Below are 24570 nucleotides of genomic sequence, written 5' to 3'. Positions count from 1 at the left end.
TGTGGGTCACTTGCGTGGGTCGCTGGGGCCTGGGCTCACTGACAGCAGCTGGCCCAGTGCTGGAGGGACCCAGGCGCTGCTTGCCTGTTTGCCTCCTTGCCCATGGTGGCCCCGTCCGAGGAGGGCTTCCCTGTTCAGGAAACACACACACATATGACCTTACTCCCTTTTGCAGTCTGCCCCACGCCACGGCCCCTGGATTCCAGCTCCATGATCAATGTCAGTGAATCTGGACATGGCCCTGATATGAAAAGATTTTTATTTCCAAGGCCCCTTGTTTGAAATGGGGGCTCAGGCCTCCAGCATCGCAGGGGCTCTTAGGACGAGTCATCTCTGTTTGTAATTAATTGAAGTCATTTGGTCTTTTGTGTGGGAGATGAAGCAGCCCTGGCTCCCCTGGGCCCCATTCAGCTGCACAGCCTCTGTCCTTGGGTAGGGTGCTTTGGGCCCTCGTGGGGGCCAGGGGGCCGGCTGGCGATGGTGGTGCTGACGTCCTCTGTCTCCTCACAGGTGTGGCCATCCCCCTGCCGCAGCCATGGGGTCTGAGGATCATGGGGCCCAGAACCCAAGCTGTAAGATCATGACGTTCCGCCCAACCATGGAGGAGTTCAAGGACTTCAACAAATATGTGGCCTACATCGAGTCCCAGGGGGCCCACCGGGCGGGCCTGGCCAAGGTGAGTGACCCCTGGCCCTGTAGCCATTTTCCATGGCTGCTGCCCTGTACCCACCCCACCCCTGCCCCGGGACTTGGGGCCCATGAGGCACCCATTAATCCGCTCCTTGAGCCCCTTATTTATTAAGGACACCTGTACGTTCTTTCCCCAAGCCCAGCACTGTTTTGGGCACCAGGATCCCTGAGGGCGTGGACACAGGGTGGGACTCAGCGCATCATGATGGGACCTGCAGCCACCTCACCTCCCTGGGGCTTCGCAGAGTTGATGCTGAAGAGGGCTGACTTTCTGCCTTAATATTCCTCCTTAAACACGTTTTTTTGGAGACTGTCATGTACACGGGCAAGTTCAAACATTGTGGTGGGGTCCAGGGAGAGCGAGCGCCCCCCCGACCCCAGCCCGCCTGCCTGGAGCAGCAGGGCACCAGTTCCTACTTCTCCCATGCCTTTCCCACACGGTGTGAGCATGCGCACGTGCCAGAGATGGCTGCCCACACCCTTCTGTGCAGCGGACAGGTCTCGGAGAGCTCCTTCGTGTGCACGTGAGCCTGTGTATATGTGGTTCTGCCCAGCACGTAATCTGGGAGATTAATCTGGGAGCCTGTTTGGGGTTCTTTGAGTTGCTTCCCATATGCCTGTCATTGCGTCTCACACCCAGTCCTCTGTTAGTGATGCTGGGGGTCGCCCAGCCTTTTCTGCAAAGGCCAGATAGGAAATATTTTCACATTCTTGAGCCAGACTGTCTGTCACCACCTCTCAGCCCTGCAGCTGTGGTTGATTCGCATCCCCACAGGCCTGGCCGTGTGCCCATAAAACCTGATGTATAGACATCAAAGTGAAGGTTTTTCTAGAATTTTCACACATTCTGAAATAAGTCTTGTCATTTTCCCCTAACCATTTAAAAATGAAAAAAAAAAAGATCATGACGTCAGCTTGCTGGCTGGACAGAAGCAGGTGGTGGGTGGTCCTGGGCCGCAGGCCCTGGGGTCTGTCCCCCAGGCAGTGTCTGCCGTGAGGGGCAGGTGTGCTGACCTCCCCCATCCTCGGCTGGCTTTGGTGGCCGTGTCACACCCATGCTTTTCGTCTCAGCTGCGTGGAGAGCGAGAGGAGTGCCGTGGGCCTGCGGGGCCTCCTCCCTCCCATCTCTCTTCCTGGCACACCCCCTTCCCCCAACCTCCATCGCACAGACTCAGCAGAACATTCTCATCAAGGCCCCTGGCTCTGGAAGCCCCCTGCCTGGTTCTTGTAGGTTCAGAGCCTGTGTTTGGGGCTGAGAGATTGGCTGGTGGCAGTTGTCGGGCCCCTTTCCCCCAGGTGCCCCATCTGTCTGTGGTGGAGGGGGACTCCTGAGGCCTCCCTTTATCTGGCACGTCTTCTGTTCCTGACCTCGTTCCGCGTCTGCTGGGATGCGGCGCCAGTTCTGTTTTTGGATCCCAGTCGTGCTTTCTGCCAGGAATCTTGTTAACATCATGGAATGTTCTGCCGGCAGCACCTGGCGCTCCCCCCAGCCTCTCCTCTCTGTCCTCTGCTGTCACCTCCGGCTCCCACTTCTGGGTGTTTCCAGTATTTTCTGTCGCAGGGCCACTCGGGGTGCAGCCTTGTGTGCTGTGACCGAGTCTCGGCACAGACCTCGCCAGCCTATATCCTCTGGGCTCTGCATCTCTGTTCTAAGCTCTTCAAGCCGCTGGACCCACTTTTTGCCAGCTTACTTGAATCAAAGGGAAACCACTCAGCCTGGATATTTTTGTGCGTCAGATGTTTTCAGGCACATTTTCTCTCTGCCCTTTACTTGAAGGTTCCTTTCCACTCCTCTTAAGCGGTGTTTTCTGTGCTGTGTTTGCCATGGGCGGGCAGGCCTCCCTGGAAGGGCAGGGTGGGGGCAGGCGTGGCTGTTGGGAGAACTCCCCCGCTGTCACTAAGAGATGCTATGAGGAGAGTCACGCCGACGCACACGCTTGCACGCGCACCCGCCCCGCCCCTGTCTTCAGGGACGGTGTGCTGATGCCTCTCCAGGGACAGACGGGTCCAGGGAGGCACCCTGCCACGTCCCTCTTCTCACCCCCCCGCATACCGCGTATCACTTCTTCCCCACGCAGCCCTCAGCCCTGCCAGTCTCCTTGGAGAAGGGGCTGGGTGTCTTGCTGGCCTGAGCGAGCTCTGCAGACGCCAGGTCCCCTTCACTCTAGTCACCCTGGCCGTGACTGCCCTTCTGAGGTCGGGGTGTGTGTGTGGTGTTGGGGTTTCCTTTTCCATCAAACATACGTTTGATGACTGCCCCGCAACACCAACAAAAGCTCTGTTGGGCTCAGGGCAGCTGGGTGGGGGTGGGGTGAGCACTCAGTGTGATTGGGGCATGGAGCTCTGGAGGGTGGGGGACTCTGGGTATGTGTGGGACTTTCAGGATGACCAGCCACATTCCTCAGCTGTTCTTGTGCTCTGGGCCACTGCCCAGCTGGGGTCCTTTCCTCAGGCTGCTGGGGAAGGGCCGAGGGATTAGGAGTCAGGAGGGGGAATGGCCTGGGGTCCTTGGGGCGGGATTAAGGGTGGTTGGGGTCCTCAGTGCATCCCTGCCTGGCTCCTCTGAACACCAGGCCTGCCACCTTCAGGCTGGCTTGGGATTCTGCTGGTTCCCAGGAGCAGAGGCTGGCCCCTCCCTTGCGTCTCACAGGGTCCCCTCCACGTGCATCCCGGCTGCCCACTGCTCCCGGCTTGGCCATTCGTCCTGTGTCCCTGTTCCCTGGGCTGTGTGGTCTCTTCCCAGGAGGTGTCCCGGAAGTGGGGCTCCTGGAATGGGTGTTCACTGCAGCATCCGCATCTCTGCTCTGGGGCCTCATCCATGGGAGTCCTGAGCTGCGCACGCGGTGGCCAGAGGGTATGAGAGTGGAGCCCCCGGATGCAGCGAGTGCATACTGTGCCAGGCAGCACCCACAGCCCACGCTGCCCACAGCCGCTCACTGTGTGACCACACAGATCCTAGGCAGCTGCGCAGTCTGCCCACTGCCCAAGCTGGTGATGCCCAGGTTGGCCTCGCCCTGGGGCTGCCGGGAGCTCGGTGATGTGGATGGGGGTGCCCAGTGCCTTGGTCTCTCTCCATCTGGCACCTGGTCCTGAGCGGCTGAGCCCAGGGAGGGGCCGCTGACCACTCTCCTGGTCTTACAGATCATCCCCCCAAAGGAGTGGAAGCCGCGGCAGACGTACGACGACATCGATGATGTGGTCATCCCAGCGCCCATCCAGCAGGTGGTGACGGGCCAGTCGGGCCTCTTCACTCAGTACAACATCCAGAAGAAGGCCATGACGGTCGGCGAGTACCGGCGCCTGGCCAACAGCGAGAAGTACGCGGGCTGGGGCGGTGGGAGGCGGTGGGGCAGACAGTGTCCACAGAGCCTGCCTGGGTGCCCTGGGTGGGCCTCAGCACCCGAGGCTCTCAGCCCCCAGGTTCTTGGGGGGCAAAATCCAGCCCCTCACCTGAGCCAGGGCCACGCTGTGCACGCTGTGTGGCCCTCAGCACTGACTGCAGAAGGCTAGCCTTTGAGAGCCCGCCCATGTCCCCCGGCCCTGGAGTGCCTCCCTGCCCCTCCTGGGATGTCTCAGCTCTGCGGCACTTCCTCAGAGGGAGGCCCCCTGGCAGGGTCTCTCCGAGCTCCTGGTTCAGCAGGGCCCACATGGGCACACACTCCAGCAGCCCGTGGGCACTCTCCCTTCCTGTGGAGCTCTCAGCCTCCCTGGCTCGCTGAACCCGTTGGTGCATTGCTCGCAGTGTGCTTGCTTGTTTGCTTTCAAACAGGCGTCCTGTGAGGCAGGCGTTGTCTGCCCCCACCCCATGGTGCCTGGCCCGTCATTGGTACCGTCTATATCTTCAAGAACCGTCAGAGACCAGGTCCCTCCTCCAGCTCCCATGCCCCTGGCCTGTGGTCTGATGTGGGGGTCCTGGGCCCCGAGAGCTGGTGAGACAGGACCGCTGGACACTGTTCCAGGCTGGACTGCCTGCCCGTCCACCCACCGCCCCTGATGGTCGTCACACCTCGTCCTCGTGCTCCGGGGCTGGGCCCGCACCTGGGTGGCCTGCACTTGAGCAGAGCTCCTCCCCTGGTTCACCCAGCAGGTGCCCTGAGCCCCCATACCCGGTCTGTCCCCAGGTACTGCACGCCCCGGCACCAGGACTTCGACGACCTGGAGCGCAAGTACTGGAAGAACCTGACGTTCGTGTCACCCATCTACGGGGCTGACATCAGCGGCTCCTTGTACGATGACGTAAGTACTGAGGCCACCCGGCGTCTGGATGGACAGTGAGGGCGAAGGGGCGGGTGGGCTCCCCCCGGAAGGTCAGGGCAGGGATGATGCAGCGCGCTCCGCTGGGCTTCTGCTGGGGCTCTACTTATAGGTGGGTGCGAAGCTCAGGATGAGAGAAGGAGGCTGGAGGTCTGTAGACTCTTTCCTGCCAGGTCAGAGTGCAGCCCTGCCCGGATGCCATGCTGGGCCGCTGACCTGCAGCCTGACCACGGGCAGTTTTAAAAAGACAACAGCTGCATTCCGTCCCTTGTCCCAGTTGCTGTTTCGTCTCAGTCATGTCTAACTCTGGCAACCCCGCAGCCTGCAGCCTGCCAGGGTTCCCAGTCTTGGCCTCCCAGGGCCTCTGTCAGTTCCCATTTGAGTGCTTTTCTGCTTGAGTTTCTATCACCGCATCTTCCTAGAGACCTGGGAGCTGAGTTCCCAGCCAGCCGAGCTGCCCCTGGCTGCATCCCGGCCCGTCCGGTCCCTGTGCTGCCTTTGGGCCTTGCTGCCTGAGGCCTGTCCAAGGGGTGAGACCAGACCACTCCCCTGCCTGAGGCTTGATGCCAAGGCCTCTGGCAGGGCTGTTGTCCAGCAGAGTGGGACCATGTTTTGGGGGGATGGTTTGTAAATATTTATGGGACCTCGAATATTTGGGGGGATGGTTTATGAATATTTATGGGACCTCGGATAACCCTGGGATGGACCTAATGGGGTTCATTTCAGGGTTCCGAAGCCTGGCTCTCTCCTAGGTGTTCTGCACTGGTAGGATCCAGGCCTCTCCACTCCCCCTCTGCCCTCTGCGTGCCCCCCACTCTGTCGCTCTGAAGGTTGTCTGCTGAGAACACTCTTGTCCACTCAGCCCTGCTCCCCTGAGGGCGGCTGTGGGCGCCACCTGGTCTCGGGCTGGGAGGTAAGGGTGGGAATAAAGCCCCTCCTGAGAGAAGGGTCAGGACCTTCCTGGGCACCCAGGGGAGGAGCATGTTAGAACCAGCAGCTCGTGTTTCCCAAGAAGCATGGGAAACATGTGACCTTGCTTGGGTCCCGAGCTGAGTCGCTGCTGGTGTTTCAGTTTCACAGAGCCCGTTTCACCTGCAGCGTCTTCCCTCTTCTGCTAGCGGGTTTGCCTCGTGGTACAAGGCTCCAAGGGCGTTAGTTTGTTGCCTGGGAGTCACGGGTCAGGCTTCTTCAAGTGAGCTCACCCATGTCCCCTAGAACCCAGAGAGATACCCTCATCCTGGGTCCAGTGCCGAGTTTGCCCCCCACCCCTGCCTCCTCCTTTCTGGGCCTTGGTTTCCCCATCAGTAAAGTGGGGCACCGCGAGTGCAAGGAGCCCTTCACTGGGGGTATCCCAGACCCTGAGCTCGTCCGCTTGGCCTTGACCCCAGAGTCAGGTGACCTGCAAACCCAGCCCTCCTCTGGACCAGCACGCAGCCCCTGGGAGCAGGGCAGTGCCTACTTGGAGGGCACGGCACAGATGCCCTGTCGCATGCACTGCTGCCTGGGCCCGTGACTGCCCCCGTGCCATGCCCCTGCCCCCCCAGCATGTCCCTGCCCTGTGCACCTCCCGAGCACCTCGCCCCGTCTCCTGGCCGTGCACCTCTGAACACCGGGATCCATCACCTTGTCGACGTCGAGTTTTGCAGTTACACCGATGTGTTTTTGTACCACCAGCCAGCTTGCCCTTGGGCCAGTGCAGAGGTTCCAGTGTCAGATTGATGGGGGGCTAGTGGGGCCGTGTGCCTTGCACTTCCTGGTGCTCCTTGGGGTCCATTCACTGCTCCCCCTGCTTCTCTGCTTACCTCAAGGGCCTCCAGACCCAGGGAGAGGGGCTTCACCTCCAGGCCCCCATTTCCCACATCAGGCCACTGAGGCCCTGAGTTGCCCTCCCTAGAGGCCAGAATCAGGGCTGGGCTCCCCCACCTGTCTCTGGTTTCATTGTGTTCATGCCTTCTCCTGGGGGCAGCTCTGGCAGAGCCCTGCGGTGGCATCCCCAGGGCTGCGTCTGGTCTCTAAACACAAAGAGGGCTATTTCCCCGGGCAAGACAGAGCCCCTGTTCCGTAACTAGCACGCTTTCCCTTTGGACGCTTAGTCCCTACAGGAGCTTCCCCAGCTCTGAGTGGGGACGTCTCGGCTCCATGGCCGGAACCTTGCTGCATCCCACTCCGTGTCCAGTCCCAAGCTGGTGTTAAAATCCAGGCCGGCTGGCTGGCGGCCCCAGCTGCCTCTGTTCTGCACCTCCAGCCAGCTGCCGTCCTGATTTGGCCATGGGTGGGCCTCCGTGTGGGCGTGGCGGGGGGCGGCCAGTGTTCTCCTCCCTGCCCGCCCCAACAGCCTGGCCCCAGCTGGCCGCTCTGCTGCTCAGTTTATGGATCGTGACTTCTTACAGGGGAATTTGACCCCAGCAGCCTGATGGGGCAGAAGAATGGAAGTTCGTGTGCTTGAGTACAGGGTGGGTGTGGAGTTGTACGCCTGTTCGTCAAACAACCCGTCATTTTCCACGTAGAGTTTTGGAAAGTTAGTGCCAGTTGGGTTGCTTTGTTTATTTGTTGAATATTTGAGTCATTGCTTTTTAAAACATTATTAAGATATAATTCACATACCATACAAACCACCCGTTTAAAACGTGTTTGATACTGTTTAGTTGCTCAGTTGTGTCCGACTCTTTGCAACCCCATGGACCGTATAGGCTGCCGGGCTCCTCTGTCCATGGGATTCTCCAGGCAAGAATACTGGAGTGGGTTGCTCTTTCCTTCTCCAGGGGATCTTCCTGACCCAGGGATCAAACATGCATCTCATACATTGGCAGGCAGATTCTTTACCACTGAGCCACCTGAAAAGCCCTATTTAAAGTGTATAATTCGGTGTTTTTTGGAGTCACATTGTGGATGTGTAGGCCTGACGGCAGGGTGAATGCACAGGGCTTTGGGGAGGTGCCCTCTAACGTCAGGCAGCTTCTACTGGAAGTGACGCCAGGCTTCTCATGCTTACGGTGGGGGTCTGATCCTGGCCTTCTCCTGCATCCTGGGCTCCAGCCACAGCTCACCTTGTAGAGACCTACCGCGGGCCCTGTGAAGTCAGGGCCTGGAACGTGGATGCGGCATGAGGCAGGGTTGGATCTGGGGTATGAAGGAACACCGCCGTGTGCTCAGCATCTCAGCATCTCCCTGAGGCTTCCCCAGGGACTGGGAGTCGATGGAAGCGTGTTTTATGAGCTCTCATGACAAGACTGGGCTTGTTTGCTTGTGGCATTAGGAATAGATGAACCTGGTTGGCGGGGATCCTCCCGCGTTTGCCTGGCTCTGAGCACCGTCCCCGCCTTGCAGTGGGAAGGTGCAGGAAGGCCTGTCTGGCTCTTGACTGTGAGGTCCCGTTTGATGTGTCCTTCCTCCCTCTGTGTCAGTGAGCTCAAGGCATGTGAATTATTCCTCACTGGCCATGGCCTCTGCAGCGTGGCCTTCACTGCCTGCGATTCCTGCACAACCATGCACAGCTCAGTGCAGGATTGGGGAAGCTGCGTCTGACCATCTGGCCCAGGGTGGGGGCTGTGCGCGGCCCAGGGTGGGTCTTAGACACCAGCCTGGGCGAGGCTGTGAGGTGGGCGGGTGTGCGGCTGGTTGCTGCCTCTCGGTCCCTGTGTGGGGGTCATGCTGCTGCAGGGGGGCTCAGAGGGAATGATGTAGGTTTCTCACTGCTGGCGTCTGGGGGCGGGGGTCAGGGGAGCTGGGTACCCAGGGTGGCCAGCGGGCTGACCGTGTGCTCGCCCTGCAGGACGTTGCCCAGTGGAACATCGGGAACCTGCGGACCATCCTGGACATGGTGGAGCGTGAGTGCGGCACCATCATCGAGGGTGTTAACACTCCCTACCTGTACTTTGGCATGTGGAAGACCACCTTCGCCTGGCACACGGAGGACATGGACCTGTACAGCATCAACTACCTGCACTTCGGGGAGCCCAAGTCCTGGTGAGGGCAGGCAGGGAGATGCGAGGGGCTCTACAGGTTGGGGGATATGGCTGCAGTGCTGGGTAGGGCTCTGCCAGCCCAGGCCCCACTAGACAAGGCCACGCAAGCCCCCCAGAAACAAGCTTCAGATCCCCAGAGCTTGTGGTTTCAGCTGGAGAGCCTCACACTGAGTGTGTCCGTGGCCAGGCTTCCGATAGTACCTCGTGGGGTTATGTGAGGCTGTTGTCTTGGGGCTCGAGGAACCGCAGTTTCAGCCTCCCTGTACCTCCCTCTTGGCCTCCAGGTTGGAGTGGGGTTGGTGGTGCCCCTCCTGATTTCTGAGGGGCGGGCTCCACCTGCTGTTTGTAGTGTGGGCGCGGGCATGCAGGCCCCTGAAAGGCAGTCTGAGAGCGTCGGGCCCCTCAGGCGGGGCCGGCTGTCCCGTGCGGTGGTCTGGTAGCTCGAGCTGAGCGCTCCGCTGACACGGCTTCTGCTGGTGGGATGGCGAGCGGCTGCCAGTGCTCCTGCGTCTCCTGCAGAGACTCCTGAGCTGGGGCCGCTGGGGCCCCCTGCCTCTCCCCAGCCGTTAGGAGGTTGGTTCTGCTGTCACAGTAGTTGTGGCAGCTCAGAAGGGGACGGGAGCTGGGGAGCAGAGGGAGACACTCAGGAGCTCAGCTGGAGAGCTGTGCTTGCCTCTGTTGGGGGGCAGCAGGGTCCCAGGCGGGCCCTGGCCCAGGTGCCCTGCCTTATCCCAGCAGAGAGCTGAGCTGAGAGGAAGGTTACCCTCTGTCCCTAAGTCATGGGGACATCCTGGGCCATTGGCTGAGGGGCGGGGAACAGGCCCTCTGGGCAGAGGGCCCAGAAGCCAGGCTCCCCTGTTGGCTGCTGGCTTGCGACCACCTCTCCTTGCCTCTGCCGTGGACAGGGCGAAGCCCCCGCCCACCCCAGTCTGGCCATGGTTCCCGCTTAGTCGGGCAGGGGAAGCTGGGGACGTGTGGTTTCCCAGGGCTGCTGTGACAAAGGATTACAGGTCTGGTGGCTTTACCTCCCCGCACATTCATTCTCTGAGAGTCCTGGAGCCAGGAGGCTGACCTGGACCTCATGGGGCTTAATCCAGGCACGGGCAGGGCTGGTCCCTCCGGAGGCTCCAGGGAGCACCAGCTCCTGCCTTTTCCAGCTTCTAGAGGCACCACATCCCTGGCTTACGGCCCCTCCCTGGATCCTCACAGCCAGAAGCTCAGCATCTCCTGTCTCTCTCTGCCTCTGACCGCCCCCTCCCTCTTACAAGGATGCTGTGATGACACTGGGGCCCTAGGGATGCAGGCTCGTCCCCATCTCAGGGGCCTAGGGATGCAGGCTCGTCCCCATCTTGGGCCTAGGGATGCAGGCTCATCCCCATCTCAGGGGCCTAGGGATGCAGGCTCGTCCCCATCTCAGGGGCCTAGGGATGCAGGCTCGTCCCCATCTCAGGGGCCTAGGGATGCAGGCTCGTCCCCATCTTGGGCCTAGGGATGCAGGCTCATCCCCATCTCAGGGGCCTAGGGATGCAGGCTCATCCCCATCTCAGGGGCCTAGGGATGCAAGCTCGTCCCCATCTCAGGGGCCTAGGGATGCAAGCTCGTCCCCATCTCAGGGGCCTAGGGATGCAGGCTCGTCCCCATCTTGGGCCTAGGGATGCAGGCTCGTCCCCATCTCAGGGGCCTAGGGATGCAGGGTCGTCCCCATCTCAGGGGCCTCTGCTTAACGCCTCCTGCAGAATCCCCCCTGCCGTGAGAGGTGACAGATCGTCAGATCTCAGGACTGGGCCACGGCGGTCTGTGGGGCCGTCTCTCTGCTGGCTGCGGGCGCTCTGGTCTGGCAGCTGTGCAGCATCGTGGGTTGCTGGGCTCTTGTTGCCCTCCCACAGGCTTCCTGTCTTCACCCTGTGCCTCTTCTTGTGTGCCTTTCTGTGGCTTCCCATGAGCCCACGATCATCAAAACCTCTAGGCCCTGGGGGTATTCGTCTTTGGGAGAGATTTAGAGAGAAGTTGGTGGGGTTGGTGATGGTGGCCTGAGTCTCGCGCCTGTGGTGTGGCCCTCTGCACAGAGCAGAGGGGCTTCCTGGTCTGGGTGCTGCCCAGGTCTGGGTGCTGCCCAGGTCTGGGTGCTGCCCAGAGCTGCCCCCAAGGCCCCCTGACAGCACAGCTCCCCGCACAGCAACACTGGGCTGGGACTGCCTGGTGGGAGGGGCCCTTGTTCTGTCCAGGCCAACATCTGGGGGGTGAGGAGGGTTCTGGCGCCGTTTCCCACAGGCAGTGCGCTCCCCATGGGCCTGGTGGGCAGAGTGCAGACAGATACCCAGGCTGGGGCTGCATGTGTGCATGTGAGTGTGTGTCTGTGTATATGTGAATACATTTGTATGTATTTGTGTGTGTATTTGTGTGTATACAAATGAGTGTGTTAGTGTATATGAGTATATATATGAGCGTGTATATATGAGTGTGTGTATATGAGTGTATGTGTGTATATGCTTGTCAGATATCTATATATGTAGTGTAAATGTGTGTGAGTGTGTGTGTATCAGGTGCCTGTGTGTGTGTATATTGTGTGTGTGCTGCTGGGCCTAGCTCCCTGGCCTGGTCAGTGGAGGAAGAACAGCCACCAGGGTCTCTTGAATGGCTGTGTCCAGTCTTTTTAATTAAATGAAATTAAAAGACGCTTGCTCCTTGGAAGAAAAGTTATGACCAACCTAGACAGCTTATTAAAAAGCAGAGACATTACTTTGCCACAAAGGTCCATCTACTCAAAGCTATGGTTTTTTCCAGTAGTCATGTATGGATGTGAGAGTTGGACTGTAAAGAAAGCTGAGTGCTGAAGAATTAATGCTTTTGAACTGTGAGGTTGGAAGGTCCCTTGGATTGCAAGGAAATCCAACCAGTCCATCCTAAAGGAAATCAGTCCTAAATATTCAATGAAAGGACTGATGCTGAAGCTGAAGCTCCAATACTTTGGCCACCTAACGCGAAGAAATGACTCATTGGAAAAGACCCTGATTCTGGGAAAGATTGAAGGCAGGAGACAAAGGGGATGACAGAGGATGAGATGGTTGGATGGCATCATCGACTCGATGGACGTGAGTGTGAGTGAACTCTGGGAGTCGGCGATGGACAGGCGTGCTGTAGTCCATGTGGTTGCAAAGAGTCAGACATTACTGAGCAACTGAACTGAACTGTTCAGTCCTGCCCCGACACTGCTCCCCAATGACCACTAGATGGCAGTCTCACCCTTCTCTCCTGGCCATGGCTCCAGGCGCAGTGGTGGAAATCTCCCACGTTCTTTCTAGACTCTTTGCCTGGTAGGGGCAGCGATCTGTCGCCCCCACGGCCCCCTGGGAACAATGGCAGGAGGAGAGTCTGCCTCCTGGCAGTGGGACTGTTCAGCTCTGCTCAGCCCTGGGTTTGGTTGGCATCTCTCATCAGGGGGTCCTAAGAGGAGAAAACCCACCTCTTCCTTATAAAAAAGAAAGAAGAAAAAGCAAGCCGCCGCTGCTAGGTCCTGGCATGTGCTCGGAATGGGAGGTGGAGCTTTCAGACACAGGCCTGCCTGGAGATGGGGTCACCCCTGGAGACTGGGGCCCTGTGTGTTCTCTGGGACATGAGGCTGGGGAGGAGCAGCGAGGGCCCCCTGCAAGAAGAGTGCGCAGGCACACTGGGGTCCAGGGCGGTTGGAAAGCAGTGGGACTGGGTTCCAGGGAGGTCCCTGAGAGAGGGGACGCTGGGGACATGAGGGCCAGCAGCCCTGGGTGATGGGGCAGGGTGGTGTCTGGCTCTGCACACTCCCTGTCCCCCGGGATGGCCCCCAGCACCTTGCGCCCTGTGCTGCACCCCTGGTTTGCTTGGGGTGGCCCCTGCTGTTCCCCCCGCCACCTGCCCCCTCCAGCCCAATTCCTGAGTGCTAAGAAGCAGCCAGAGGGGTGTGCTGACCACAGCGCTGGGTCCCTGAAGGAAGAACATTCTGGAAGGCACTGGACCTGAATCTTGGCTTCTGGTTCAGAAGGGGTGGGAGTGCACGTGGGGTCCCTCATGCTGCCCGTGTGGCCAGTTCAGCTGGACAGGGTGGGGACCCCAGATGCTGGCATGGCACCCCATGCTCGTCCTTCAGTGATCACGTGCAGGCTGTGTGTGATGCAGGTGTCAGTCTTTCCCTGCCAGACATGGACCCCATGGAGTCAGGGCCTTCGGTGCCCCCTGCGTCCCCATCCCCAGCAGCCTTACATGGGAGGGGGAGGGTTCTGATTACCAGGAGAGCTGGGAGCACCATGGGCATGGAGATTCATGGCGTGTGGAGTCCACATTCCCTCCTGGGCCAACGCAGACATCACCCTGGGGGCAGGGTGGCAGGGGCTGCCGAGGTGTTCTCTTGTCCCTGGGCTGGGGATTCAGGAGCCTCCCAGGATCCTGGGAGGGCGGTGCCCTGCTCCCCACCCTTCCCCTGGGCCCTGAGTGTTCCCCAGTGGATCGCGCGCCCACATCTGTCTCCCTGATCACACCACGCTCTTGTGTCTGCAGGAGCTTAATTGCAACTATTTCAGTGTTACGGTGGCAGCACTCTTCTTTAAGTGTTGACTTACTCAGGTTGTCTTCCTGAGCCTTTCTGAGCCTGTTGTTACTTTGGCAGTGTGACTTGAGTGTCAGCCTGATGCGAACAGCCTGGTGTCGATAAAGTCGTGGAATTTACTCTGCGAGGCCGGCACTGTGCCACACTCAGGCAGCAAGGCTAAGAATACCTGCAGATCTGAGGCTCCAGATCCCTTTAGAGACAAGATTTAAAATAGACCTGGCCTTCCCGCAGCCTGGACCTCGGGCAGTGAGGCCAGGAGGTCGTGGGTGGCGGGAGGCAGCCGTTGCAGTTCTGTGTGATTCGGGGACCCCTCCTGTTGGGCTGGGCCTGGGTGCAGGTGGTGCTGGGTCAGCGTCCCAGGGTCCATGTGTCTGCCCGGGCTCCCTGGGCAGCACGCTGCCAGAAACCATAGATGAGTGTGTGACACACCTGCCTATGCTTGCTGCCTGGACATAGGGCTGTATATCCACACGTAGGGGTGGGGGGACTGGGCGGCGGGACCAACTGTGTTCCCTGTGGGGATTGTCCTGGCCATGACTTTGGACTCTGCAGTTGGTTTCCCCCGGCTTCCCCAGCTGCTTGTGGTTGCTGGGGCATCAGGCTCGCCCGAGTCAGGGCACGGAGGAGAGGCTCTTAGGTGCTCAGTCCTGGGGTGTAACGGGCGGATTGCCGCAGGCAGTCGGTGGAAGGGGGTGCAGGCGGGAGAGCCTGGGAGTGGAGAGCCTGGCCCTCTCCCTGACCTTTAAGGAGCCTGAGCGCTGCTCTAGGCGTGGTGAGAATTTCTCCTTTTGACTGCTTGGCACCTGCAGTTTTTCTTTGGCATCTTTGCTCAGGGGAGTTCTGTAGGAGAGGGATCAGGCAGGCTTTCTTTTGCCGCTGGGAAATGTAACGCCAAGCAGGCAATTGGCTGAGTCTACACTTGGTACTCTGGAGGTGTGCGTGTGTGTGTGTGAGAGTGTGCATGTGTGTGCATGCATGGGCATGAGTGTGCTCGTGTGTGCACAGGCAAATTTGAAGGTGTGTGCTCCCTGCCTTGGGGCCCAGGGAGGAGGCCAACTGATGTTCCCTGCCCTTTGGCTGCAGCTTGGGGAAAAGGCTGTGAGTTAGGCTCAAGTCTGTTGCTATTTGGGGGCGGGGGCTGCTGGGCTGCTCCCCTCCCCCTTGATGGGTGCCCTGCTGGCCCCTGGGGACCCCCTTGCAGGCCCAGCCCAGGCAGCAGCTGCCCAGTGCCCAGCTGTGCCTACTGTCCCAGGGGACCAGCTCCTCCCCACCCCCCACCCCCCACCCCCTCCTCCTCCCTGGCCACAGGCTGCAGGCTCCCACTCCGCCTGCAGGTGGCGCTGCTGGACCACAGTGCTGAGCCCACTGTGAGGGCCTTGGCTTTGTTGTCCCCGGTGGCAGAACTGGGAATTCTGATGCTGGATGGAGCCAAGCAAAGAGACCCCATACGGCCCCCTGAAGGCACAGGATGCTGGCACAGGGCTGGGAGAAGCGGTTTAACAGGAGCCCAGAAGAGCTGAGCCCCTGGGGCATATGGGAAGCACAGCTGTGTTACTTCCCTTCACTCCGGGACCTCTTCTCCTCCCCGCATAAAGCCCTAGGCCCCTTCTTGTCCGGACCACGCTGTCTTCCCTGATGCCACCAACCCCACCTTTCTGCTTGTCAGGGTTGTGTCAGAACTCTAAAACCAAAAGCTGGCCTTGGCATTCAGAAATTAACGCCTGGAGTTGGAGAGACCTCCCAGTCTCAAACCAGGGCATCGAGTGTCATCAGGCTGCGAGGGTAGGATGGCATCGCTACTTATGCTGGCGGGTGAGACAGCCAGCAACTTCAGAGGGTTTTGTGTGGCGTGGCTCAGCATGGTTTGAATCACAGATCAGCCTAGTTAACGGACTGCTTCTCGCCAGCCTCGCTTGCACTGACCCCGTGGAAGCCTGGTGCTGCCCCTGCAGAGCTGGACAGTTTTGTCAGTTGACAACCCATGCTGCGGGCACCTCGGGTGGATTGGGCACCCGGGGGATCCCAGGGCACCCCTGGGGGCCTGCGCCCGCCTACTGCCCGCTTGGCAGTGGGATCTAGTCCGGAGGCTGCTTCCTGGGATCTCGCAGTGCTGGGGGTACAGGCACAGTTGGTGTTCATTCGGGGATGCAAAGTGGTTTCACATCACACTAGGCATAGCTAGGTCAGCCTTCTGTGGAGGAGGATCTCACCATATGCTCTACTCCACAGCCAGTGAGGCTGAGGGGGTGATCCGCTGAGGTTCCTGGTGGTCTGATGCCTCACGGTGAGCCTGGGCAGCCAGGCAGCACTCGGGCCCAATTGGCTTCTTGGTGGGCAGGGCTGGGAGGGCTCGTGACGCAGGGTGCCCTGCACAGGTGGTTTGCGATCCACTGAGAGACCATTTTCCTTGTTCTTTCCGTGTTTGCCACAAGCTTGTCTGTTTACCCACTGTCTTGATGGCCTACTCCCTCCCTCTCTCTTTTTACAAGAGTTTGTTTTTTTAGAACTGTTTTAGATTTGCAGAAAACTGAGAAGCTATCTCCGAGTCCTGTGCACCCACCACCCAGCTCCTTCTTAGTTCAGACGTGGCTGGAACATTTGTTGCAGTTAATGAACCTTATGGAGAGATTCTTGTTGACTGGGGTCCTGCTTCATCCAGCTTGCCTCGTGTCTCCCTGGCGTCCTCTTCTGTCCCAGGACCCCCGTGACGCTCAGACGTTCTGTCTCCTCAGGACCCTCTGGGCTGTGATAGTCCTCAGACTTTCCTTGCTCTTTTTTATTTTTTAGAAATTTATTTTATGGAAGTATGTACAGCAAAGGGATTTAGTTCTATGTTTGTATATATACGTACACACACATGCTTTTCATGTTCCTTTCGACTGTGTCTTACCGTAAGGTCTTGGGTATAGCTCCGTGTGCTCTACAGTGGGGCTTTGTTGTCTGTCCATCCTATAATAGTTTGCGTCTGCTCATCCCAAACTCCCACTCGACCCTTCTCCCCTTGGCAACCGTAAGTCTGTTCTCTCTCTGTGCGTCTGTTTATTTTTCATAGATAATTTCATTTTCTCATATTTTAGATTTTATTCAAGTGCCCTCATATGGTATTTGTCCTTCTGTTTGATTTACTTCGTGTAGTACGATCCTCTGTAGGTCCATCCATGTTGCCGCAAATGGCATTATTTCATTCTTTTTACTGGCTGAGTAATATCCCATTGAATATATAAACCGCATCTTCTTTACCCACTCATCTGTGGATGGACAGTTAGGTTGTTTGCGTGTCCTGGCTATTGTAAATAGTGCTGCAGTGATCACTGGGATGCAGGTATCATTTCGAATTATAGTTTTCTTTGGATATGTATGCCCAGGAGTGGGGTTGCTGGGTCATGTGGTAACTCATTTGTAGTTTTTTTGGGGAACCCTTATGCTATTCTTCACAGTGGCTGAACCAGCTTACATTCCCACCAACAGTGGGGAAGGATTCCCAGACTTTCCTTGTTGTTGATGCCCTTATGATTTTGAGGAGGACTGGGGTCAGAGATTTCATAGAGCTTCCCTCTGTGGGAGTTTGTCTGGTGTTTTCTCATGGTGACACTGGGGCACAGGGTGTGGGGAGAGGACAGAGGTGAGGGGCCAAATCATCCTTCTTCTTGGGGTGCCTGTCCTCAGCATGACTCCTCCCTGTTGGTGTTGACCTGGGTCCCCGGGCTGAGGTTGTGCTGGTCAGGTGCCTCCACTGTAGAGTCACGCCACCCCGTTCCCATATGGCCTCCCTTTGGAATATACTTTTTTTTCCCTTCAGGGCCTCAAATTTCAGAAAAGAAAAGAGAATAGTGAACAGAACAGCCTAGTGCCTGATACCCAGATTGGACAGTTGTGGCCAATCAGGCGTCCTTCTGTTGGACGTCTTTCATCTCTGTCTTCCGCCTCCCTCACGCTGGGCGGTCTCTGTTCCCCACTGCTCCATAGCTGATTCCACAGATGGACATCTCACGGCACCCAGGAGCAGGCCTGCTGGGGCCTTAGTTCAGGGCCTGAGGCAGAGTCGAGTGGTGGCGGGCCAGGCCCCTACCTGGGGCTCTGGAGAAGGTCCGCTTGGCACTGGGGGTCCTCTCACACTTGGACCCTCTGACTTAGGGTGGGCCCAGCGCCTTTCCAGGGCTCAGCTGATTAGGTCAGGCCCACCCAGGGTCACCTCCCTATTTGAGGATCTGCTGATTTGGGGCCTCAGTTGTAACAGCCAAGTCCCCTCCAGCAGCACTGAGAAGGGTGTCGGAATGACCGAGCGCAGGGGCACCCGAGAACGGTGCCTGTCATGGTGCGCTCCCTTCTCGGTGGATGTTTTTATCGTGAGACTTAACACAGAACAGAAAATCATATGGAATGCGTACTTGTCCAAGGAAAGATAATTACATGCAGTTTATCAGATGGCTCCCCGTCACCTCTGTGTAAGCCCCCAGGAAGGACGACGTTGGAAAAGGAACTGCCTCATTCCCTGTCCCTGGCCCGCAGAGCTGAGATCACCCTCCCGATTCTGGTGGTCTTCCTGTCACTGCTTCTCTGGGTTGTTTTCCATGTGTGTCTGAGTCCCTGGGGGACACGGCTGCGTGCTGGCCGGGTTTGAAACCCCAAATCCTGGGCTGATTTGTTGATGCCGCGTCTCTGCTCTGGGTCTGTGAGGGTGTGCCCTGCCACGCGTGGTGACACTACCCATCTTCACGGCTGCAGCGTTTCCTGTGTGAGGGTGTGCCCTGCCACGCGTGGTGACACTGCCCATCTTCACGGCTGCAGCGTTTCCTGTCACGTGGCCACGCCTCCATCTGTGTGTCTGTCCCCTTGTGGGTGGACGTTCGGGTTGTTGCTTCCAGTTTGGGGCCTGGCCGCACTGTGTATTACCTTTTACCTGCTGCTCGTGAAGAAGTCAGTCACTGTACGTGACAACGTGACATGACAAGAAATAGCAGCAGCAGTAGCCACGTTGTCTTGCCTGCAGCTCCTTCACAGACAGGACCAGATTGCTGAGACCGTGGCTGGGGAGTGGGGGGCTGGGGCCGGGCCCAGGCTGTGGGGTGAGCCCACGTTCCTAACCACTGCTCCGCCCTGCCCCTTGAAGCATCGTCCTGCAAACCAGGCAGGTGCTCCCATGGGGACAGGCTGTGTCCCAGTTGGCAGAGGGGGCTCGAACTCCGAGGTGTGGGAGAGAGTGGATCCTTTTCTTACAGAGTCCCCCAGACATCTCTGAATCAGGCCTGCTGAGCTGAAGTCAAAGCCTGTGGATCCTTTTGAGAGATGGGAGGCTGCGGGGCTCTGGGACCCAGGCCAGCAGAGGCTCTGCCACCTTAAACACGTGGCTTCTGAGGTCACCCTGGGCAGAGACATTCCTGTGGGGCAGAGGGAGGTGTGTTCCTGGAACTGTGATGGGCGGGCTAGGGAGTCAGTACCTGGCTTCTGCCCACATCTCCTTGGCCAGTGCTGGGTCATGGGGCCACACCTTCCAGCACTGGAGCCGGGAGCCATGATCTGACCGCGTGTTGGGAGTGCAGGGAGGGGAAAGGGCAGGTGAGCCATAGCTTTGCCGCCTGTGGATGCTGGATGAGGTGGTTTTGAGGTTATAGAGGAGATGGGTCAGCTCAGGCCCTGACGAGGTGCTCACTCTGGGCCGACCGTGAACCACACCAGGGCAGATGCCATCTGTCAGGGTAGGAGCTTGTGTGTGTAGCCCTGCTGTCCCCCACGCCCAGCCCCAGTGGGGCATAGAGGGCCAAGCAGGAGGCAGGCAGCAGCTGGGACCACTGAGATGGATGGAGGCAGGGAGGCTGCTGGGCTGAGGCTTGTGGGAGGAGAGGCCACTGGGAAGCCCATGGAAGGGCCCTGATGGAGGGCGGGCAGGCAGACCAGGAGCAGAGAGGTGGGAGGGCCCTGAGTAGGGAGTTACCCCACGATTCCAGAAAGAGCCCTCCGGCCAGGGGGACGCTAGCTGTGGAAGGGAGACCGTGGGGGTTGGTCTGGCAGGTTGGGGTTAGCCCTTGCTGCCTGGGCAGGCCGGCCTGCCTCTGTGGGCACAGCCATCTCCTGTCTGTTACTCATGGCTGCAGGCGTGGCTGGCCCGTCGCACAGCCTGCGCGCTTGGTCTGGCAGGAGCAGATGGTCCTTCATTTTGGAGTCTTTTGTTCAGAGTGGGCGCTTTGGGGTTGGAACGGCCAAGACTGTGCTGGCTCAGGCTGTTTGAGTGATCGCTATGTTTTTTGCTTTAGGGTAGCAGGGGCCAACCCCCCCACCCAGAACTCCAGGCTGGGGCACCAGGCTAGTGGCTCTAAGAAACCGTTGGTTCTAGAGAAATGTCGTCGCTGGGCATCTGTCCATCCTGAGATGCCCCCACCAGCAGTGTTTGGATTAGAGGTTGGTTCAAACCTCCATGGTCTTGGCCCCAGGAGTCGCTCACCCTCCCACCCATCCTGTAGATCCGGCTCTGTGTGCTGGGTCTCGTTTCCATGGCAAACTTCTCTGCTGTTGGCCGCTTTCAGCTCCCTGGAAGGGAGATCCCTGCGAATCTGAGCTGAGGGCGTCTTCATTAGCTTTGCTTCAGAACCTGGCTGAGGACGAGTTTCCCCTCACGTGGGCACAGCAGCAGGAGATGGAAGCAGGGCTGCGCGACCGGCAGGCTCACGTGTTTGGCGTGAGACGAGCTGAAGGTGCTCTCTCTGCGACTCCTCTCCGTCTGTGTGCTCTAACTCTCCCGAAGCACCAGGGTCCCCACACGTGAATAGGCTGGAGCCGCTCCACTTCGAGGCCGCCCTGGCTCTCGCAGCCCGAGGACAGACCTGGACCCCTGGGCACCCTCTCCAGCTCCCCCAGCTCCCCCACACCCTGGCCTGGCCTGCGATGTCCAAGTCCTGCTCTGCAGATGCTCCTGCTTTCTGCGGACCTCCCTCTGTTCTTTCCTGTTCATACCCTCCTGTGTGTTTCTGCAGAAATAAATCGAGGAGGGAGGGTTGTCCCCCAACTGGAGCGGAGGCCATGGGCCTCAGCACGCTGGCAGGCTGCCTCCTGGTTTTATAATCAGCAGTTGAGGCCAGTTCAAGGGGGAGATGGCGGTGGCTTTTCCGGTGGGATTGGATGCTCACTGGCACTGCGTCCCCGCAAATTGACCCCCCGTCACTGGCAGCACGAGGCCCTCTTTCCACTCTGACCTGAGGCTGTACTGATCGGCTCGCCTTTAAAACCTTACCTGAGAAGGGCCCCCACAGCTTCAAAAGCAACGTTGAAACCCAGCTCACATGTGACTTGGCATTTTTTGGTCCTGTTGTATAACAAAAATAATTCAAGGACCTGAAATAGACTAGGGCTGGAGATCAGATGCCTCCAATTCAGCGTTTAGTTGCTTTTAACACTTGCCTTGTAAAGCCTGCTCCTTAATACAAGTGGTGACTGGCTCTTGTCAACCGGGCCCTGGGGCTGGGGGTCACTGAGGTGCTGACCCACCCCCAGGTTCCCTGGCCGCTCACGGGGCGAGTGTGCAGGCCCGGACGCCGTCCACCCACTTCCTGAGAGGCCTGGGCGGCCCCTCCGCCTGCAGAGCGTCCCCCGGGCTGGCGTCCCCACCTGAGGCTCCGCATTTTCTCAGAGCAGATGCTCCCAGGACTCTGTTTATCTCATGCCCGTCTCAATGAAAATGTCACTATTTGAAATCACTGACACTGCTGGCGTGAAACACCAGATTCCATCGTCTATTGTCCCGTGAAACGATCCATTAAAGATAAAACCGCCCGCAGCTCAGTGAGGTTCTATCCTGGGGACAATCCTCCTAGGTCCTTGGCTGATCCTATCTCCCCAGCAAGTGTCTGTATCTGTCACATAAAGGGCCCCAGTTCCGGGACAGATGAGGGGGGCGGCCTCCTCGTGCAGGCTGCGCCTCGGAGCCCGAGATGGGAGCTCCTGATAGAAGCAGGGCCGCCGTCCTTTCCTTCGCTGTCAGTTTCAGTCACTCTCAGGGAGCCATGCCGCCCGGCCTACGGCTCTGCACAGTGGTGCTCCAGTAGGGGAGGGGGGGTCCCTTTGGTGGGGACCCCCACGCTACCCACCCCCCCAACCTGGGCTGGAGTCTGAACTGGAGGTGCACTTCCCTGCTCTCCTGAGTGTTTAGAAAGGGCTCAGTCCCCACTCCCCATGCCAGCAGGAGCTCTCCCACCTGCCCAGGCAGATGGGGTTGGTGGCAGCTCTTCGGCCCTGCCCTCCCAGGAAGACAGGGGAGCCCGGGCATCCCGGTGTTCCCAGGGCTGTCCGTCCGCCCAGCCTTCAGACCCGCTCCCTCGTGTTTCAGGGGTGAGCGAGCCTGTCTGCCTTCTCTCACGTCTCTCATTTCTCCTGCCTGGTGCCGGGTGGTCGCTTGTCCCCCTTTAGCCTCCTGTCAGTGTGACTGCTAGTAACGTGCCTTTCACGTTTGAACCATCACAGTGAGGCCGCCCGCTTGTACCTGAGAGACTAGCCTGCCTTGTGTGCACTCTGGAGTCACTGTTGTTGTGATCACATCCGTTATTGCCTCCTTTACTGAAGGACAAGGTTGGGGGCATGGGGGCGTTTTGTGGTACAGGCTCGCCTTGTTTTATTGTGCTTCGTAGAGGCTTCGATTTTTTTACAGATTGAAGGTTTGTGGCAACCGTATGTTGTCCAGTGATGGTTAGCACTTTAGAGTAAGAGGGCATTTTAAAATTGAGGTATGTGCAGTATTTTTTTTAGATATAATGCTCTTACTGCACACTTAATAGACTACGGTAAGGGTACGGTTTAAATGTACCTTTTCTTATGCACTGGGAAACCAAAACCTCACGCGGCTCAGTTTATCGCGGTGGCCTGGAACTAAGGGTGCCAGATCTCTGAGCTCTGCCTGTGTGCGGCTTGCCCTGGCCCGCTGCGGGCGGGGACACCGTGCGGCTCGTTGGCGGCCTCGCTGAGGGCTTGCCAGTCTCCTGCGCCAGACTGGGGATTCTGTGAGGGGCGGGGGCCTGCCCAGGTTTCTGTTTGCCCTCGTTTGCGGTCAAGAATTCCTGCTTCTGGACCCCAGACAAGGGAGAGGGTTTACCTTAGTGGTTTTTATAGTCTTCTGAGAAAGTACAGACGAAGCCTGGCTATCTGTGTACTGATTTTTTTTTTTTTTAATTCTGCACCCTCACTTAACTGTTTAGTTCTTTTTTTAAAACGTTTTATTTAATTTTTAATTTTTTTTCTTTGCTTTTTTGGCTGTGCTGGGTCTTCTTTCTTACTGCAAGGAGGCTTTCTCTAGTTGCGGCGGGCCGGGGCTACTCTTCATCATGGTACACAGGCTTCTCGTTGCAGTGGCTTCTCTTGTGGAGCACAGACTCGAGGGCGCTCGACTTCAGTAGTTGTGGCTTCAGGGCTTAGTTGCTCCACACCACGTGGTGTCTTCCCAGAGCAGGGATCGAACCTGTGTCCCCTGCATTAACAGGAGGATTCTTCACCACTGGCCCACCAGGGAAGTCCCTGGACTATTCCGTTCTTAATTTCCCAGCTCGCTCTCTTAGAAGGTCGTATTACTTTATGTGAGAAGTGTGTCTCCTCCCTGTTGACCATTATTCCCCTTATATCTTTTTGTCGGCTTCTCCCCTGGCCAGCGTCTTCATTGCAGTACTGTGGACCGCTTTGCCCCGACTTTCTGGGGTGCCTCCCCTGCCTCACCCCAGTGAAGTGTGACCGTGGGAAGGTCCCTTCTAGTTCTAGATAGCTAAGAATTTTTTGTGCTGGATGGTTTGGAAGTTTATATAAATGAAAGTCATCTGAAGTTCAGGGATGGTTCGGTAGAGCAAGTCTCTGTGGCTCATCTCCGTGTGGCTCATCTCTGTGGTAATCACATTCGGGGTAACTGTGTTTCTCTGGCCACTTGGCTCTGCACTGCTGAGGAGTGGAGCGTGGCTGCTCTGGCCGGGCTCATCTCTAACCAGCGTGGAGATGGTGCCTGGGTAGCTGGGAGTGTGAGGGGAACCCTGCTCTGTGACCAGGTTCTTCTGTTTGGCCCACCCAGACCACAGGGCAGTGAGCTGAGACTGTCCAACTGACGGTGTGGCTGGAGAGGGCATGGGCCATGATGGGCTTTGTGCTTGAGGATCACAGTAAACACAGCTCTTCTGTCTGGCCAGCACGTGGGGCTCTGGGGCCTCTGGCGTTGGGAGCTGCCCGGGTCTCCCAGGGCGCGTGTGGGTGGCTGGCTCGTGCCTTGAGCAAGCGTGGTCTCGGCACTTCCCTGGACTCTGCCTTCTTGTTTCTGTTCCTGTCATTACAGCCTGTTAGACGGCGAGGGGCCTGTCTGCCCCGGCCTTGTGCAGACACTGTGAAATTAACTTCCTCGCCCTCCGACTCGCATTGGGCTGAACTGACATTTCCAAAGGGCTCCTGGCTGGACCCCTGCTCTTGGCTCACGTTCCTTGGCAGAGAGGAAGGGGGAAGCTGAGCCTCATGCTGGGGGGAGCTGTCAGGCCAGTGATGGAAGAAATCCTGAGCACTGTTGTCACCAGCGAAGTCACACGCATCTCCGGGAACAGATACCGTCCGTGTCACGGTGCTTCCACCCTGGCTTCAAGCAGGATGGTCCTGCAGGCCTGGGCAGAGGCCGGGTGCCTCGGGAATGGGCAACAGGGTGTGAGAGGCAGGCCCCCTCAAGTCTCGTTACCCTGGCAGCTGGCAGGAGCATGTGGGAATTACCTTGTTGCCATGGCAATGTGCCCTGCTCACAGGGAACTCGATCCTCTCTGCCGGGCCCTGCAGTCCAGGGTGGGCAGCCAGCTGAGCCAGTGGGCCCTGTGGGGGTACACTCTCTCCCACTGGAGTGGGTGTTCCTTGTCCTGAGAATTTGTCCCGTGACCTCAGGTTTTCCTGCTGGTCTGAGCGGCAGTACCCACATGTCATTGTCCATGGCCCGGAAGAGGAGGGGCAGAGGCCAGCCCCCTACTTGCCTCATCTTCTGAGGTCTCATGTGGCTGTCCCAGGGCAGTGGCGCACGACTCCCTGGACCTTTGGGGGTCAGGTGGACACACAGGTGCTGTGGTGCACACCTGCCAGTGTAGCCGTCCCTCC

General features: G+C 58.4%; 1 protein-coding gene across 2 annotated transcripts in view; it reads left to right on the top strand.

Annotated features, from left to right (window-relative positions):
* Positions 1-535: 535 nt before the first annotated feature.
* KDM4B (lysine demethylase 4B) overlaps positions 536-24570 on the top strand; it is an 81522-nt gene continuing 57487 nt past the window's right edge. For both annotated transcript variants that reach the window (XM_068981390.1, XM_068981388.1), the window contains exons 1-4: positions 536-676; positions 3832-4007; positions 4812-4926; positions 8717-8910. In XM_068981390.1, the coding sequence (XP_068837491.1) occupies positions 536-676; positions 3832-4007; positions 4812-4926; positions 8717-8910 (626 nt within the window). The remainder of the gene's footprint in view (positions 677-3831; positions 4008-4811; positions 4927-8716; positions 8911-24570) is intronic.

The sequence above is a fragment of the Capricornis sumatraensis genome, chromosome 9 (assembly GCF_032405125.1).
Source record: "Capricornis sumatraensis isolate serow.1 chromosome 9, serow.2, whole genome shotgun sequence".
In the NCBI taxonomy this organism is placed as follows: Eukaryota; Metazoa; Chordata; class Mammalia; order Artiodactyla; family Bovidae; genus Capricornis; species Capricornis sumatraensis.
This window is presented reverse-complemented; position numbering and strand designations above follow the sequence as displayed.